The sequence below is a fragment of the Trichosurus vulpecula genome, chromosome 1 (genome assembly GCF_011100635.1).
Source record: "Trichosurus vulpecula isolate mTriVul1 chromosome 1, mTriVul1.pri, whole genome shotgun sequence".
NCBI classification, from domain to species: domain Eukaryota; kingdom Metazoa; phylum Chordata; class Mammalia; order Diprotodontia; family Phalangeridae; genus Trichosurus; species Trichosurus vulpecula.
Window position 1 is genome coordinate 67,218,617 of NC_050573.1, and position 16,962 is coordinate 67,235,578.

Sequence of the window (16,962 nt, forward strand, 5' to 3'; positions counted from 1 at the left end):
AGTCCTGCGGATGATTCTCATATATATTTATCCAGCCCTAATCTCTCTGCTGACCTTCAGTATCATATCTCCAGCTATCTATTGGACATCTCAAATTGGATGTTCTGTAGACACCTTAAACTCAACATGTCCAAAACTGAATTCATTATCTTTTCTCCTAAACCCTCCCTCTATCACTGTTGAGGGCATCATCATCCTCCCAGTTACCTAGGTTACATTCTGACCTACAAAATAGAGAAAATTCCAATTTGGCCATATGTATTTTTCCTTGGTTATATTGCATCTGGAACATTCTGTACAACTCTAGGTACTTCTTTTAGGATGAATACTAAAAAAGTGGAGACCATCCATAGGAAAGCCACCAGCATTGCAAGGGAACTGGAGACCAGTCCATATATCGATGACCTCTGAGTGCCCTTTCAGCCTTAGAATTCTGGGATTCCAAATGGACTGCCTTTGTGGAGATGCTGAGCTCCTTGTAACTAGAACTTGGATGTCAGAGATACCGTGTAGAGAATGCCTGTGCTGAGAAGGTGGTGGTTCTAGATCCCCTCTGAGGTCCCTTTTAGTTTTGAGATTTAATATTCTATAAAAATGAATCCCTTGGTGTGGAGGGAGAGACCTCCCTCTGCTTAGATGCTGCCAATCTTCCACCTGATAGTTGATGTGATGTCAAAGGTCCTGAGGAATTCTAAGCTTTAGAGATCTCTGATTTTCTCCCCAAAATTAAAACATCTGAAGCATAAAACAAGGAAAGTAAGGCTCAGACAGGGGAAATAACACGTGGAAGGTCACAGAGTGAGGAAAGGACTGGAAGGGGGGCTGTAGAGGCAGAGCCAAGATAGCAAAGCAGCAGGAATAAGTACATTGAGAAATTCCTCCCAACAAAATTCTGCCAAAAAAAATCTAGAAAACACATCAGACTGAATCCTGACTAAGAAATCCAAGAAAAAATCGCAGTGAATCAGTTTTCTAGTCCAGGTTGGCAGAGAGACAGATAGAGAAGACTGTGGATGATGGGGTCAGGGTCTGGCCAAGAGCGCAAGCCCACATGAAACATTCCAGTGCCCAAAGGCTGAAGGAAGATAGAAGCTGTGTACTCTAGCAAGACAAGGTCCCAAACCTTGTGCCTTGACCTCATGCGAGGTACAGGGTAGGTGCCAATTGGCAGCTTTGCTACTCGCTACCTAGTTCCAGCTCATAGATCCAAGGCATACTGAGGAAGGACCATGGTGCTCCTAGGTGATCAGCTGTTGCAAGTCCCTAGGCTGTATATTGAGTGAGAAGTGAGTTCATAAGCAAATAGCAGCAAATAATAGCTGGGTCTCAGATCCAACCTTTAGCCCAGTTTGAAGCCTATAGAGGATAACCAAGGAAGGAATCCAAAACCAAAGGGAAGACTAGCTCTGTCACTATGAACCAGTAAAGCTTTCCAGCTGGCTGATTGATAGTGGCTGAATTTAACAGCAGTCTACTGAAACTCCAAAGGAGGCAAGCCCACAGGCTTGTTGCTCAGACCAAGCCTGGGTTGGCAACTTGCAAAGTTCAAACCAAAGGGACAGTGATCAAACTTGCCGTGGATCAGACAAATGAGAGAACTGAACATTTCCAGGTTTCCAGCCTGAGCTGTCCCTGAGATCCTGGAATGACACAATGCTCAACACTCCAAGAAAACAGCAGTAGGACCAACCCAGATATTCCCTCCAAAAGTGAGCAGAACCTTGAAAAAGTCAGGAAGCAGGCTGGATGACTGAGCAAACAAAAAAAGAATCCCATCATAAAAAAGCTATTATGGTGACAGGGATGCTCAAGACATAAACCCAGAAGAGAATGACTCCAAAATATCTACAAGCAAAGCCTCAAAGAAAATCACAGCTTGGGCACAAATTCAACTAGAATTCCTGGAAGAGATAAAGCAGGAGTTTTTTAAAAAGAGTTTAAAATATTTTTTATAAATGAAATGAGAGTGCTAGAAGAAAAAAATAGAAAAGAAATGAGAGATGGAAGAAAGAATTGGAAAGGAATTTAGCAACTTGGCACAAGAGGTTCAAAACCTTGCCCAAGCAACAAACTCTCTGAAAATTAGAATAGACTAAATAGAAAGAAGGCAGATTTTTGCTGATTAGGAGAAATCAATTAAAAAACAACAGAAAAACCCTAGGGCTAGAACTCAAGTCTCCTGATTCCCATCCTTTGGCTTGAGCAGCTCTTCCCAGTAGCAGTGACTGCAGAGAAGTCAGTCAATATATCAGAACCCAATACCTCCTATAGGTTGGTGTCCTGCCCCTTGGTAGGCAGGCTGATCAGTTAGTTCATTATGGAATCTAAGCTCACCAGCTGTAAAACACAAACCTATCTGTGACAAGGCCAACATGTGACAATCTAGTTCTATTCATGGCCTCAGTCTCTAGATCAAGCTTGTCTTGGTCTTTGATGGTCTAGGGTGAGAGAGAACCTGAAAAAGGGTGTAGTCCTAAAGATGAGCATCATGAATAATGAGACCTTGGTGGGAGGATTAAAAGAGTTTAGGGCTTAGAGAGTGGGATCACTGGCCAGAACCCTAGGGCTTACTCAGAATCCAACTCAGTTCTTGACTGCCAAAGCTCATACATCCATATGATACTTTAAGGACCTCCGGTCTTATCAGTGTCGATAGTCTCTCTACCAGGACTGGGCCAAAACTCCTCCATGCCTTTGTAGATTATTTCATGGGCTTATGTGGCTAAAAAGATACCATCACCTGGAGTTCACCTCTCTGATGGTGAACCTCTCTGAACTTAGGGCTGTCTCTTGGACACAGCACGTACCATCCAATGCTCAAAACTTTGAGGATCTGCCAGAACTTATAGTGTGGCATAGTGGATAGGGAGCCAGTCATAAAGACAGGAAGACATAGGTTGAAGTCCTGACCCTGTGGAGCTGGTTGTGTGTCATTGTTTCAGTTGTGTCTGACTTTTTATGACCCCATTTGGTGTTTTTTTGGCAGAGATACTAGAGTGGTTTGCCATTTCCTTCTCCAGCTCATTTTACAGATGAGGAAACCGAGGCATACAGGGTTAAGTGACTTGCCCAGGGTCACCTAGCTAGTAAGTGCTCTATCCACTGCAGTGCCCTCTAGCTGCCCTCTGAGGAACTGGACAAGTCACTTAGCCTCTGTTCTAGGCACCTAAGATTAAATTGCAGAAAAGGTGCTGACTTGTATTGGTCCAGAGAGTTTTCTAACCAGACAGTTCCCCATGCCAATGAAATGATAGGTCCAGTCCCTGTTCTCGATCAGGGCTTATGCTCTGCTGGCCTAGCTTTTGAGAGCCCAGAGTCACTTCCATGCTATAGTAGGTAATTGGAGGCTAATGTATTGGAGGGTTAGTGGTGATTGACATTCATATGGCTCTTTCTGGTTCCAGAGTGCTTCTGTGAGCTGTAGCATGAATGAATCAGAAACACCAGTAACCTAGAAAGCACACCTTGCCAGAGCTGGGCAGAAGCAGCACAGAGGACAATGGACTCCAACCAAATGCTGGCCACACATGGGTTCCTCCCCCTACAACCTCAGAGCTTGCTGCCTGCCTCTGGGGAGGGCACCCTTCTTTCTGCCTCTGGTTCAGTACTTACCTTCCTCGCTGCTGCTCCGGTTGCTGTCCCCAGCCCATGATCCACTTTCCAATTCCCCCATTATCGATGCCTCCTCTCCACTCCCAGCCTCTCCGAGAGCCTGAGCCCCTGCGTCCAAAGCAGAGCTTGGTCCAATCTCCTGGGGGTCAGGAATCTCTAGGACCTGAAGCCTGTGCCTTTGTATGTGAAGGGTAGTATCTGTGGTTGGCTCTCTCTCTTCCAGTAGGCCAGGCAGTAAGGGAACCAGGGTCTGGGAGGCCTCCCACAAAGCTCCCTTCTGCCCCTCTCCAGAGGTGTCATCACCTTCTGGCTCTGGAGTGGAAGGGGTGGCCCAATCTTTCTTGGCCAGGGTTGAGGCTCCTGGTATCCAGGGCAAAAAGACACCCTCTCCCAAGGGGCTCCCTTCCTGAGCGGAGGCTGGGCTGGCTGGATGCATTGTAGTAGAGGGCAGCTCAAGGGATTGCCCAGCTTCAGAAGCTGGCTGGGGTGAGGAGGTTGCTACCTTAGACTTCTCTTGAGACTTAGGTTCACTGGTCCTGGCTGATTCTTCAGGGTCAGCCTTGGGCTGTGGGCTCTGACTTCCCAGGACTGGAGCAGGAGAAGGAATGGATGTGTAGAAATTAAACTTCTCTATTCCTTTAGACTCCTCCAAAATCTTAAGTTGGGCAGTTGGGTCCTGATGCAACAAGAGACCAGATCCTGGACTTGGGGAGGGAGTGTCTTCTCCATTTGGTGAGATGGTCCCTGGCCCCAAGGTCTCATGACGTCCAGCATATTCAGTTGGGTTAACCTCTTGGCCTTGCTCAAGCTGCTGGCTGTCCCACCCTATAGTCAGGGACCAGGAATCAGTCTCTAGATCTCCTTTATCCTGGGGCTTGGGGCCAGGGAATATGGATGGTGCAAGTGGCTCAGTCCCATTTATCTCTGGTTTAATCTCAGTCCCTCCTGAGATGTCTCTCCCTTCGATTGGCCAGTCAGTGTAGGGGGAAAAAGGGCTGTGGAGTACTTCTGGGGCAGCTGTGGTTCCACCATACAGAGACAGACCCATGTCATCTCTGGCACTGACAGAGAGATAAGTGTCCAGGGTTGGTGTGGGCAGAGACATTAAGGGTGGTTTGGGGGCCCGGAGCATGGCCAAGACAGGCATATCCCTGACACCATGGGCCTCCCCTGAAGAGTCTTCGGGGTCTCCTGGCTCTATGACCACGTGAGGCTCTTTGTTGGGGCCTGAGGTTCCCTGTTCGGGGTTCTGGGTGCCATCCTGACTCCCAGGATAGGCATCTTCTTTTTTCTTGGGGGCTGGTGATGGCACAGAGTTGGGGCTCAGTGGGCTTCCCTCCCTCTGGATTCCTGAAGAGCCTACAATAAAAATACCATGTAGCAGGTTAGAGGTAGGGATGCCCAACTGGTCAAAGCTTGGCATTGTCAGTCAGGGGGACCCCACCACAAGGGAGCTATTTTCCTCTTGGCCAGTCCCTTCCTACTCTGCTTTAGCCACATCCCTGGGAGCTCCCCCTGTTTTTAATCCAGCTGGGATCTGGGGACAGGGTGATCTCACAATTCAGACAACAGGGCATAGTGGAGGAGATCCTGGTGCTTCTGCGTTAGGTAACTTTGGGCGTCATATTACCACTCTGAGTCTCAAGCTCCTCGTTTGTAAAACAGCTATAAGCATAACAGGTACACTACCTGAGTTGCGCTTGGGGCTTCTTCTTCTTCTTCTTTTTTTTAAAGAAAACTTTTCGCAAACCTAAAAGCGCCATGTCAGGGGTTCTTACCTTAGGGTCTGTGAATAGATCTCAGGGGACCTGTGAACTTGGATAGGAAAAAATTACATCTTCCTTTCCTCTAATTTTTAAATTTCCTTTGTAATCCTATGTATTGTATTTTATGCCTTTAAAAGCACAGACATAGGAAAGGTTAAGAACTTCCATGCTATAGCAATGAGAGTTATCCATATTATTTTTAATAATAGGATTAAACAGCTGCCCTTCCGGGACCATGGCTTTTGGTCTCTGTGGCTCCTCATGGCAGGTAAAATGTTTCCACCTCAGGGACTGGGCCATGAGAAGTCCAAGGTTGGCTTTGGGTTTTAGAAGATCTAGAGAGCGCCAACCAATCCCAGCCCCTGCAGGTTGCCATGGAAGCAGTAAGCTGTGGTAGAAAGGGGGTGGGGAGTGGAGACAGCTGCCCTGGGGTCTCACCGTCTACTGTGAGGGAGGGAAGAGAAGGGGAGAGCTGGCTTTCAGGACACTTGGATCCCAGCTCCAAAGTGGGCTTTTATGGTGAGAACTGAGACCATCTGTAAGCTAAGGCAGAATGGGGCAGGGATCAGAGGGTGGGGAAACATTGATTGGCTTTCCTTAGGGCTTAGCTATGGGAATGGGGCTTCATTTTCCCAGATATACATCTTAGGATCTGCCACCCACCATTCCTCGCCCCCCCCCGCCCCATCCAACCCGAGAACAAAGAAGCATTTCCTTTCTCATGCCCAATGCCATGGAAGGAAGGCCCCCTCTTTCAGCTATGTGGTCTCTCTCAGAGCTACCCTTCCCTGACATCCCCTAGATTCTCAGTTCCCCAGGAACCTGGACCTAAATCCTTCCATGATTTCCTCTTCCCCCAGGTCCTTCCCAACTTCACCCAAATGGCAGGAGGGAAGGCCAAGTTCCCCTCTGAAAAATTATGGGCAGAGTGTTGGAAGAAGTATCCAAGCCCATCGGGTCACAGATGCCTTTGAGGATGGGAAGGATTGCTGAATATCAGATTTACAGGGGGCCTTAGGCTCCGAGCTTTCAAGTGGGAAGGGATGCTGCAGGTCATCCAGTTCAACGCCCCTCATTTAACAGATGATGAGGGCTAGAGAGAGTCCAAGGTCACAAGTGCTGGAGCTGGGCTCTAAGCCTCAGACACCCAACTCTAAAACCAATACTCTTCTCAGGGCACCAGATTACCTTTGAGAGTAGAATGTCAGAGCTGGAGACCATGTGGCCCAACCCTTTTATTTACAGATGGAGAAATGAAGACCCAGAGGGAGAATGGCATGCTCAGAGTTCTTACTGATAATAAGTAGCAGAACTGGGGTATTCTGACTGATGGCTTCCTGACCCAGGAGTACTTCACTGGGTCCCCAAAGAAAAAGCATTTGGGGAAGCTGTTGAAGTGGTGGGTGGGGGATGGGGAGCAAGGCTCAGACACCAGTTCACATGGGATGTGTCTGGTTGAGAAGGAGATGACGAACGGATTAGGTAAGCCCTACATCCCTGCAGGTGCCAGCTCTCTTGAGTGTCCTCTTGATGGCTTCCCCTATAAAACTTAATGGCTTGCTACAATCTGCAGTTCTAGTTTTAACGAGCTACCTCCACAAAACATTTATTTTTAGGTGGAAAAATAAAGCATCAGCTGGGCCTGGGCTGCCACCCTTCCCCTGAGAAGTCAAATCCTCTGACACTGGAGGGTGGGTTGGGAGACAGAAGTATCTTCTCCATCAATCTGGATGGAGGTGACAGGGCACAGGTGCCACTTCACCAACCACTGCCCCAGGCAAGTTCCCTCTTCACAAATTCCCTCAGGAAAGGGACCTTTCTGTCTCCACTTACCTTAATCTGGGCACAGAAAGGCCACAAAATATCAGAGCTGGAAGGGACCTTAGGGACACTCTAGTTTTTTCCCTCTCATTTGTACCAGTGGCAAAGTGATTTGCTCATGCTGTAAGTTAGTACAGAGCTAGGGGCAGAACCAAGGTTTTCCATCCCCCAGACCCAAGCCCTCCCTAGGTGGATAGAGATACAATGCCAGCAGAGAGGACAGCTCTTTTATATCTAATCCATCCATGGCTTTCCAGGGGCCAAAATGTCCACAGACCATTCACTGCTTCCCTCCGGGCCTCAGACTCCTCCTCTGTAGAATGAAAAGGTTGGACTGGATGATCTCAGGGAATCCTTCCAGTCAGGACATTCTTTAGACTACGTTCTAAGGCTCCTCCCAGCTCTGACATTCTGTGCTCTCAGAACCCTTCTAGAAAGAGGCCTCCCCTCAGATGGGGTTATATCTCTCCTGTTCTTCATTCTAACTAAAGGAAAGTACAGCTGCCGGGGTGCGTAGAGGGCTGAAGGCACTGCAGGACCCTGTCACTACCATTGTGAGCTCTCAGAGGGCTTTGGGAAGTTGACTCCGCCTGACTCCTTGGCCTTTAGACAGCTGAGAAGCTGGAGGGCCTCCTGAAGAAAGCCACCGACATGGTGACGGGCCTCCAGATCACGTCAGAATAGGATGCTCTGGAAGAAGTGGAGTGTTTGGCCTACCGAGGAGAAACCTTAGGGGAGGAGGAGGGGAGGGGAAGGGTGGTCTGGGTCCCTGAAGAACTGAAGTTCAGAAGAGGAACTAGACTTTTTTTCTGCTTGGCCCCAGCAAGCAGAACAATCAGTAGAATTTGCAAAAAGGCAAATTTGGGCTTGCTTCCAGGGAAGACTTCCTAACAATTAGAGCTTTCCCAGAGTGGAATGGGCTCCTTAGGAGGTAGCAGATCCCCTCTCTTTGGGTAGACACTGGATGACCCTTTGTTGGGGACACTAGAGAAGAGAATTTTTTGAGGTACAAACAGGTTGGACTGGATGTCCTCTGGGTTCCCTTCTAACTCTGAGATTGTGTGACTCCCCCTTTAGACCTAGGGTTCCCCAAGGGTGCTGCCTAGAGAGGTTTCTCAGGAAAAGTGTTGGTCTCGAGGGATTCTGGAGAATTTCCAGCTGCAGGGTCCCCTCCTAGGGGTCTGGTTGGGGTGAGAGACTCACTAGAGTGGGCTCTGTCCACCTCATTGGACAGAGTGCTCTGGGGGCCCAGCATGGGCCTAGTGGCTGTGATTAAGGGCAACTCCACATGGTTCCTGGCCTCCTTGGTGCCTGGGGGAGTGGGGCTTGTGCCTGTCCTGATGCCCCACCCCATCTTAGAGGTCGCTTGCTCCAGAAGCTGCTGCTGGAAGTACCGTCCATTCAGCCCCCTCCTCCTGGCTGTGGTGCCCACTGGAGTTGCCGCAGTGCTGCTCGCTGGCTGGGCCTCAGACTCCATGCCCATTTCAGTGGCAGGTGCCACAGTCCCCTTGGATTTAAGGTCCTCTGTGAGTCTGGGGTTTGGGGTGGCACCTTCTGCCCCTACCACAGCTGAGTGTGGGGTCTTTGTGCCCTCTGGGAAGACTGTCTCTGCTTGGAAATCTCCAGGCATAGGTGTTCTATCTACCATATTTAGCCATGGATCCTCTTGTCTGGCCACCTCTGGCCCCTGAGACCTGGCTGTGACCAAGGAGGGCGTCCCAGGGAACGAAACTGGAGTCCCCCCTGCCTTTCCAGACCCAGCCTCATTGGGAAGCAGGGAGGAATCCTGGGGCTGTTCATCAGCAGGGACCCCACTGAACACCAGAGGTTCCTGGGGGTCCAGGGGCAAGACATTCTCTTGGCCTGCGATGGGCAGATCCTCTGCAGACAGAGCCCCTAGGTCCTCCCCATCAGCAGCAGGGTTATCCCGGTACCTGGGTGGAGATGTGGGGTGATGGGCTGTAAGAGAATCAGGAACACCAAGACTTCAGCAGCTGGAACTGTTAAGCAACATTAACATACCGCTTTACAATTATAATTTCATTTAATCCTTACAACAACCCTGCAAGGCAGGTGATAAGGTTATTTCCATTTTACAGATGAGGCTGCAGAGGCAAAAGTGTACTTTTGCAGAGTAAAGTGACTTACCCAGGCTCACCCAGTTAGGCACTGACTAGATTTGAACCCAAGTCTTTCTGACTCCAAGCACAGTGTTCTATCCACTTTACTACCTAGCTGTCCCACTAGCTACTGTGAAGAAAGCATTGGTTTTAGAGTCAACAGATGCAGCTCTGATTTTTCCTAGTTGTGGACAAGACCAGAGACTCCTTAAGGGCAGGAAGGGAGGCATGAAAATGATATTACAGAGGGAAAATTGACAGATTTGAGGACTGATTGGACATGGGCCTGGGGGAAAGGAAGAAGTCCCAGGGAACACTAGCGTTTCCATCCGGGGTGACTGGGGCAATGCTGGCACTCTTTTTAGACACTAGGAATGCAGGAATGAAAACCTGTGCTGGATTGGGGGTGGGGAGGAGTAGATAGGGGAGAAGACAAGGTGGGGACAGGACAGTATTTTCTTCTTCAGCCCAAATAATCCTCCCCCAAACATCCCAGTCAGGAACAGAACCTGTGGATCCCCACCAAGGCAGGCAGGGATGGGGATAAATATATCCTGTCCCAATATGTTCTGTTCCAGCCAAAAATAGGGAATGTGAGCTGCGCAGACGGTGCTTGCTGGCAGCTGAGAGGTGAAAGTAGGGGGAGGGAGAAGAAGGGGAGCAGTAAGAAGCCTGGGGCCTGGATTCTATGGCAGGGAATGTCACAGGAGGTCAGTGAGGAGAGCTCTCAGAAAGTACAAGGTCAGAGCTGGAAAGGACCTTAGAATACAGAATGTCAGAGCTGGGAGGGCCCTTAGAACACTGAATGTCAGAGCTGGGAGGGCCCTTAGAACAGAGGATGTCAGAGCTTTGAGGGCCTTTAGAGCTAGACTGTGTCAGGGCTGGGAAGAACCTTGAGAGATCATTCTGTATCCCATCCTCTCCTCAGCTAGAGGAAACAATGGCCTTTCCTCTCTCTCCCCATGGCCTCACTGTATCACATACTCACTTATCTTTGGTGGCAGCTGGGAGATGAGGGGTGGGGAGGGATGGGTGAGAAAGAGGGTCTCTCAGGAGGCAGAAGGTCCTTTATCAGGGGGCCAGGACAAGACATATTATAAACCTTAATTACACTTTAATCAAGCCTGATAGTGCAGGGCTGAAGGGTGAGGGGGAAAGAGAGTGATTAGTCCCCAAAGCCAGCTGTACTTTCTAGGCACACTGACTCTGAAGGGTGATCACCCTATCCAGGGTCTGCCTTCTCCAGAAACAAAGATCTACTTCCCCTGTCTTATCTCTGACCCTTACTACCTGTGTGACCTTGGGCAAGTCACTTAGCCTCCATGGGCTTTTCCTCAACTATAAAATGGGTGAGTTATACTAGATGGCCTCTACTCAGTCAAAAGACATTTGTTAAGTACCTACTATGTGCCAGGCACTGTACTAAGCACTGGGGATACAAAGAAAGGTGAAAACAGTCCCTGCTCTCAAGGAGCTCACAATCTAATTGGGAGACAACATACACACAACTGTGTATATGTAAGACACATACAGGGTAAACTGGAGGTCCAGGCTCCCTTCCAGTGCTCATCTATGAACCTATGATCCCCTCAACTACTCTTTTGCTTCAGGAAACTGCAGATTTGTCTTCCATGGTACAGAGGGTGAGCAGCTAGGTGGTACAGTGGATGGAATGCTGGGCCCGGAGTCAGGAAGACCTGAGTTCAAATCCCACCTCAGACACTTACTAGCTGTGTGACTCTGGGTAAGTCACTTAACCTCTGTCTGCCTCAGTTTCCTTATCTGTAAAATGAGGATGATAATAGCACCTCACAGGGTTGCTGTAAGAACCAAAACCTCTATCCATTTGTCTGTCTACCTACCTACCTATCTAGTTCATCATCATTATCGAGGCCTGGACTAGTAATCAGGACAGGAAGATTCTTTGTCCTGGTTTATCGTTAACTTGCTGTGTGACTTTGGGCAAGTCATTTCTCTCAGTTTACTCCTCTGTAAAATCAGCTTTGACATGCTGCAGTCTAAGGTCTAATGTCACCACTTGAGACATTCTGTGACTCTGGGCATAAGAGACCTCCCGGAAGTGACTGGGACAAAAGATCAGAGAAACTTAGAAACTTGTATGGACACATATTTCCCAGTTTTCCCGATGTTTGCTTATCCTTTATCCCAGTCACTGCTGAAAGACCCATTACATGTGGGACAAGCAGGAGGTGAGGAACTATAACCTTTTCCCCCTTCTCTGAGGTGGACAAAACCCAGTCTTGGACATCTCAAACTTGGATATTCAGTTGATATCTTGAACTCAACATATCTGAAACTGAATTCATTATCTTCCCCACCCACCAAGCCCTCCTTTCTTCCTAACTTCTTTATTACTGTTGAGGGTGTCACCATCTTTCTGTCCCCCAGGTTCTCAACCTAGGTGTCATCCTCAGCTGCTCACTACCTCTCACTCTCCATATCCAATCTATTGCCAAGGCCTGTAGGTTTTACTTTCATAAAGTCTCTCATCTATGCCCCGTTCTCTCCTCTGACGCTGCCACCACCCTGGTGCAGGCCCTCATCATCTCACCTCTGGACTATTGTAATAGCTACTGGTGGGTCTGCCTGCCTCAAGTCTCTCCTTATTCCAGTACAACCTCAACACAGTTGTCAAAATGTTCTTCCAGGGCTAACCATGTTACTCCCCTACTCAAACAACTCCAGGACTTCCCTATCACCTTCAGGATGAAATACCACATAGTAGGTGCATAATAAACATTTGCTGAGTGGCTGACTGATAGTCTCTGAAGCCCTGGCTTTTGCCTCAGTAGACCAGTTTGGATACAAAGCTGATGGATGTTGGGGTCTTTGTGCTCCTAGGAGTAGAGATGGGCTGCCATGAATCACCTACACTCTCTGGTCAAGTCCTAAAATGTGACCAACATCACATATTTCAGAACTAGCTGACTGCATTGGGACACATTCTTGAATTAGGGTTCAGGCTTGAATTAGGGGAACAGGTTGAAAATCATTAGTCCATCTAGAGAGGAAATTCATAAATTTTAGCCAAATAAATAATGGATTGTACCCCCGATAGTCTATCAGCTTGCAGGAAGCCAGAGAAGATGTCTAGAAGTTGCCTCTTCAGGAGAAATGGGTGGGAGTAGAAGGAAAAATGAAAGTAAGACTTTGCCCTGGGCCAGAGTACTCCCCTGTTGTCTTATCTCCTTTTCCAATCCCTCTCCCAATGTCCTTAGAGTGGGTATGATTTCATTTTTATCTCTGGAGCCCAAGCACTTAGCAGAATGTCATGTTTGTTGAATGAATGCATACCTCGGTAGCAGTAAGCATCAAACTTGACTGAGGGTTCGGGAAAACCGGTACGGTTGGAGAAATTGTAGAGGGTCCGGACCCCAGGAGCCTCACCACCACAGCGTCGCCTGGGTGTCTGAATGGGATAACGAACGCTGCCATCTGCCAGCCAGCCTGGGTCGCATTGGTCAAGGCCCTCCTGCCAGGCCAAGTAGAGGTGACCCACAGTGGCCAGAACTGCTCCCTGGCTCTGGCATTGAGCCCGGGCTCCCCATAATGTGAGTCGGCTGGGTGGTGACACATAGAAGACTTCTCCTACCAGAAGGAACAGGAGTATGAAGGTCATCCTGGGCCCTCAGACATCCCAAAATGAACCAGATGGAAGGAGTGGTATGGGAAGTGGCAGAGAAGGAAGTTTTCAGTCCTTTAAACTGATGGGCTGGGCAATCTGCATTATATGCGATCTTGGTAGGTTGCTTTAGCTCTCTGGGTTGCAAGGGGAAGGAGAAACACAGGGTGGGCAGTCATGGCATGGGCTTAGGGTGAGCAATAGTAAGTATTGGACTGGAATTGATAGGTCTTATACTTGCCTCTCAGTTCTCGGGCAAAACAATAAACATCATAGTGCTCGTGAGGATCTCGGTGGCCATAGCTGCGGACCCCTGGGAGGCTGTTTCGATCTCCATAACAACCAGGCCTGGACAATGTGATGGGATACCTAAGAGCAGACCAATTCTAGTTAGTGAGCTGATGGCTACGGTGTCCCACTCTCCTGGGATATTGGAGTAAGAGAGACAGGCATGAGAAGATTTCACGGCTTAAAGGTCAGTCATACCCTTTGGAGCTCATATTACCTTCTCACCTTCCTGAGGTGGGTGGACAGAGGTTAGGAAGAAGGATAAAGAAGATGACCATTGAGTGAGCCAGCACATGAACCCTAAAGTCCCTTCCATCTCTGAGATTCTGAGGTTCTAGGATCCAACATCCATTTCTCCAAAGTCATCAGGTCCACCTGACCACCACCTCCAGGCAGCACCCTGGGGGCGGGCCCAAGCTACTGCTTTCCCACTCCCCAGGCCCACTCACCGGACACTGCGGTCTGACAGCCAGCCAGCATCACAGTTGTCATAGCCATCCTCAAAGGCAGCCTGCAGGTGGCGGGGGGCCGCAACGACAGCAGAGTTGCGGCGGCAGGCTTCTCGAGCTGCCTGGAAGCTCAAGGTGTAGCGGCCCAGGGAAGACCGATAGTGGAATACAACGCCTGGGGGATGAAGGGATGCATGGAAGAGGGATATTATGGGCAAGGCTCTCAGGGATATCACTGACACTTTATACCTTCAGTCCCATAAGGGCATCTCCCACTAGGAGGACACAGTGATAATGTACATAATACACTTATCAAATCTTAAAACCCTATATCTATGTCAGTTATCATTGTCATCATCATCATTCTCATCAGCAGGGCAAACCTCTCTACTTGGGCCTGCTTTCCTCTCCTCCAGGAAGCCTGCCTGGATTAACCCCTCCCAAACTAGGGTTACTCCAGTATCTGCCGGGCTCACATGTATGTTTGAGTTGCTTATATATAGCACCCTCTCCCATTGCAAAATTGTGGCTTCAATAAAGCCTGACCTTCAGCTTGCTCCATGCTTTCCAAGTCCCTCTGAACCTGTCCTCCCCAACCTTTCTCCTAAGGTCTCCCACATGGGAGAAGAAGGAAATGCTGGTGGCCACTGATGGAGTTAGTAAAGTCAGGAGAAGGAACAGGTTTTGGGGGAAAGTAACAAGCTTGGTTTTGGACAAGGTGGGTCTACAGTGCCACTGGACCCTCTTGGTGGAGATAGCATAGTACAGTGGAAAAAATGCTGACTCCAGAGTCAGAGGACTTGGTGCAAAGACTGCTTATGCCGCTTCCTAAGTGTGACTTTGGGCAAGCCAGCTAACCAATCTGGGCCTTGGTTTTCTCATCCGTAAAATGAGAGATTCGACTGGATGGCTGCTGAAATCTCTCCAGCTCTAGGACAACACTAAACAAAAATGCCGGTTATTAGAGCTCTGATTTCAGAATCCTGTGTACTAGAGGCAGCTGGAGATGTGGGTCAGGGCTACAGAATTAGTTCTGGAAGTCATCTGCATAGGGCTGGGAGTTAGATGGTACAAAATAATTAATCACATGTATTCCGTTATTCTATCGTTGTTCCATTCATTTTCATAAGTTCTGGCTCTATTTCATTTTTATGGTTCTATGAATATCATGAGAGTTGAGAAGATCCTGATTCAAGTTCTCTCTCAGACACTGAGAAATTCTCTAAGATGTTTAATGCAAAGGAGTTGCCTGTGTTAGAGGGAGGCCCTCTAATGGGAGATCCCTGGACTAATAAAACCACAGGTGTGGTAACTAACAATGGCAGTAATAATTATTCTATAATTTCGCAATGCCAAATCTAGTCTGCTTTGACTACCTCCTTCCTAGGCCCTTCTCTTATCGGCCAGTTTATCATCTCTGTGGAGGTGATAAACCCCTGAGTAATATCAGTCTCATCTCACGTCTCCTGCCTTCCCTGCTCTCTTTCTGCTTTCCCTCTCCCTGCTTTGTAGTAAGGGGAGATGGGGAGTAAGATGGGGGAACATTTTGGCTGCAGGACCCCTTCCTACCTTTGCTGAGCACCTGAGGGAGGAGGAAGGAAGGAAAGGAGAAGAAACAGTTTGCTTTTCCATTGTCCAAGGGTCTCCCACTGCTCAGAGCTTCCTCTAGCCCCTGGCTAAAGGGCCAGTATGGCCACCCGCAGCAGCCCCCCAGCCAGGTACTGACCAGTCACTTCCAGGGGGAGCAGGTCCTGTTCATCCTCAATGCCAGTCACTACCTCGCAGCGGTAGAGGCCAGCATCACTGGCCCGCAGCGGCCCCAGCACCAGGGTGGCATTGGAACGGTCCTGGGGGTATCCTGGCAGTGTCACCCGGCCCTGCCAGCCACGTGCTACCTTTACCACGTTGTCCTTGGCTACCAGGACTGGTAGTTCCACCCTCTGGCCTGAGGCAGCCCGGACCTTGGTCCACTTGACCCGAGCTGGGTCGTGCGGAGGGCCAGGCTCCCGTGGGTGTTGGAGAACAAAGAGGCATGGTAGGGCCACCAGCTCTGCCAGCCCTGCCCGCACCGTACCATGGGTCACCTTCTGAATTCGGATCACTTCTTCACCATCCTGGGTTCCTGAGCCAGAAGAAATGAGAGCCATGTTAGTCTTGCTGAAATATAATCTAGAGGTCAAGTACTTTGACCCAACTCCCACATTCCCTCTGGCCCTACATGCCTGACCCCCTTCCTCATTCGATAGAAATCAGTATCAAAGAATCACTGATGGGCCCTTAGGACACAAAAAAATCAGAGCTGGAAGCAATCATTTAGTTCAAGCCATTCATTTTATAGACAAGGAAACAAAATCCTGACCTGCCCAAAGTAGAATGTTGGAGCTAGGCTGCGACTCCATGTATCATGAAGGAGGCAGCTAGGTGGCAAAGTGGATAGAGCTCTGTGGATACAACACTCAGGAAGACCTGAGTGCAAATGTGACCTCGGATACTCACTAGCTGTGTGATCCTGGGCAAGTCACTGAAGCTCTGTTTACCTTAATCCACCAGAGAAGGAAATAGTAAACCATTAAGTATCTTTGCCAAGAAAACCCCATGGACAGTATTGGCATGATATCGTCCTTGGAGTCACGAAGTATCAGACATGATTGAACAAAAACAGCAATCATGATGGACCAGTGTTCTTTTTACTATTTCCTTAACTTTTAATTTAATAAAGATTTACAGTTAGGCCCTGGTTAGTTAGAATAACAAATCCCCTGAAGTGGCCAAATTATTCAAATTAGCATTGCACGTTTTTATTGAGCTGGAACCAATAACCATAGTTTACATAGTTAGAAAGTTGCATAGTGCAAATACATGCTATCACTTCAGGGGATTCATTATTTACTCTGATCAAGACCTAGCTATATTGAATGCCTACTATGTGCAAATCAGTATGCCAGGTGCTTATTAACACCATTTATAACATGACCAGAGGCAGGTAGGTGGTACAGTAGATGGAGCACTGGCCTCGGAGTCATGAAGACCCGAGTTCAAGTGCGATCTCAGACACTTACAAGCTGTGTGACCCTGGGCAAGTCACTTAATCCTGTCTGCCTCAGCTTCCTCAATTGCAAAATAGGGATAGTAATAGTACCTGTCTCCTAGTGTTGTTGTGAGGCTCAAATGAGATGATATTTGAAACGCATTTAACATGGTGCCTGGCATATAGTAGGTGCTTTTATTGCAAAGTTTACAAAACACTTTCAACAAGCTGGTGA

The 16,962-nt window shown here is 48.6% G+C and overlaps 1 protein-coding gene across 2 annotated transcripts in view; it reads right to left on the reverse strand.

The window, feature by feature from the left end:
• The window catches only part of NCAN (neurocan), a 58,394-nt gene that overhangs the window by 35,836 nt on the left and 5,596 nt on the right, over positions 1 to 16,962 (reverse strand). For both annotated transcript variants that reach the window (XM_036741196.1, XM_036741195.1), the window contains exons 2-7: positions 15,426 to 15,821; positions 13,700 to 13,874; positions 13,204 to 13,331; positions 12,635 to 12,928; positions 8,403 to 9,158; positions 3,613 to 4,971 (exon numbers count right to left, since the gene is read on the reverse strand). In XM_036741196.1, the coding sequence (XP_036597091.1) occupies positions 3,613 to 4,971; positions 8,403 to 9,158; positions 12,635 to 12,928; positions 13,204 to 13,331; positions 13,700 to 13,874; positions 15,426 to 15,821 (3,108 nt within the window). The remainder of the gene's footprint in view (positions 1 to 3,612; positions 4,972 to 8,402; positions 9,159 to 12,634; positions 12,929 to 13,203; positions 13,332 to 13,699; positions 13,875 to 15,425; positions 15,822 to 16,962) is intronic.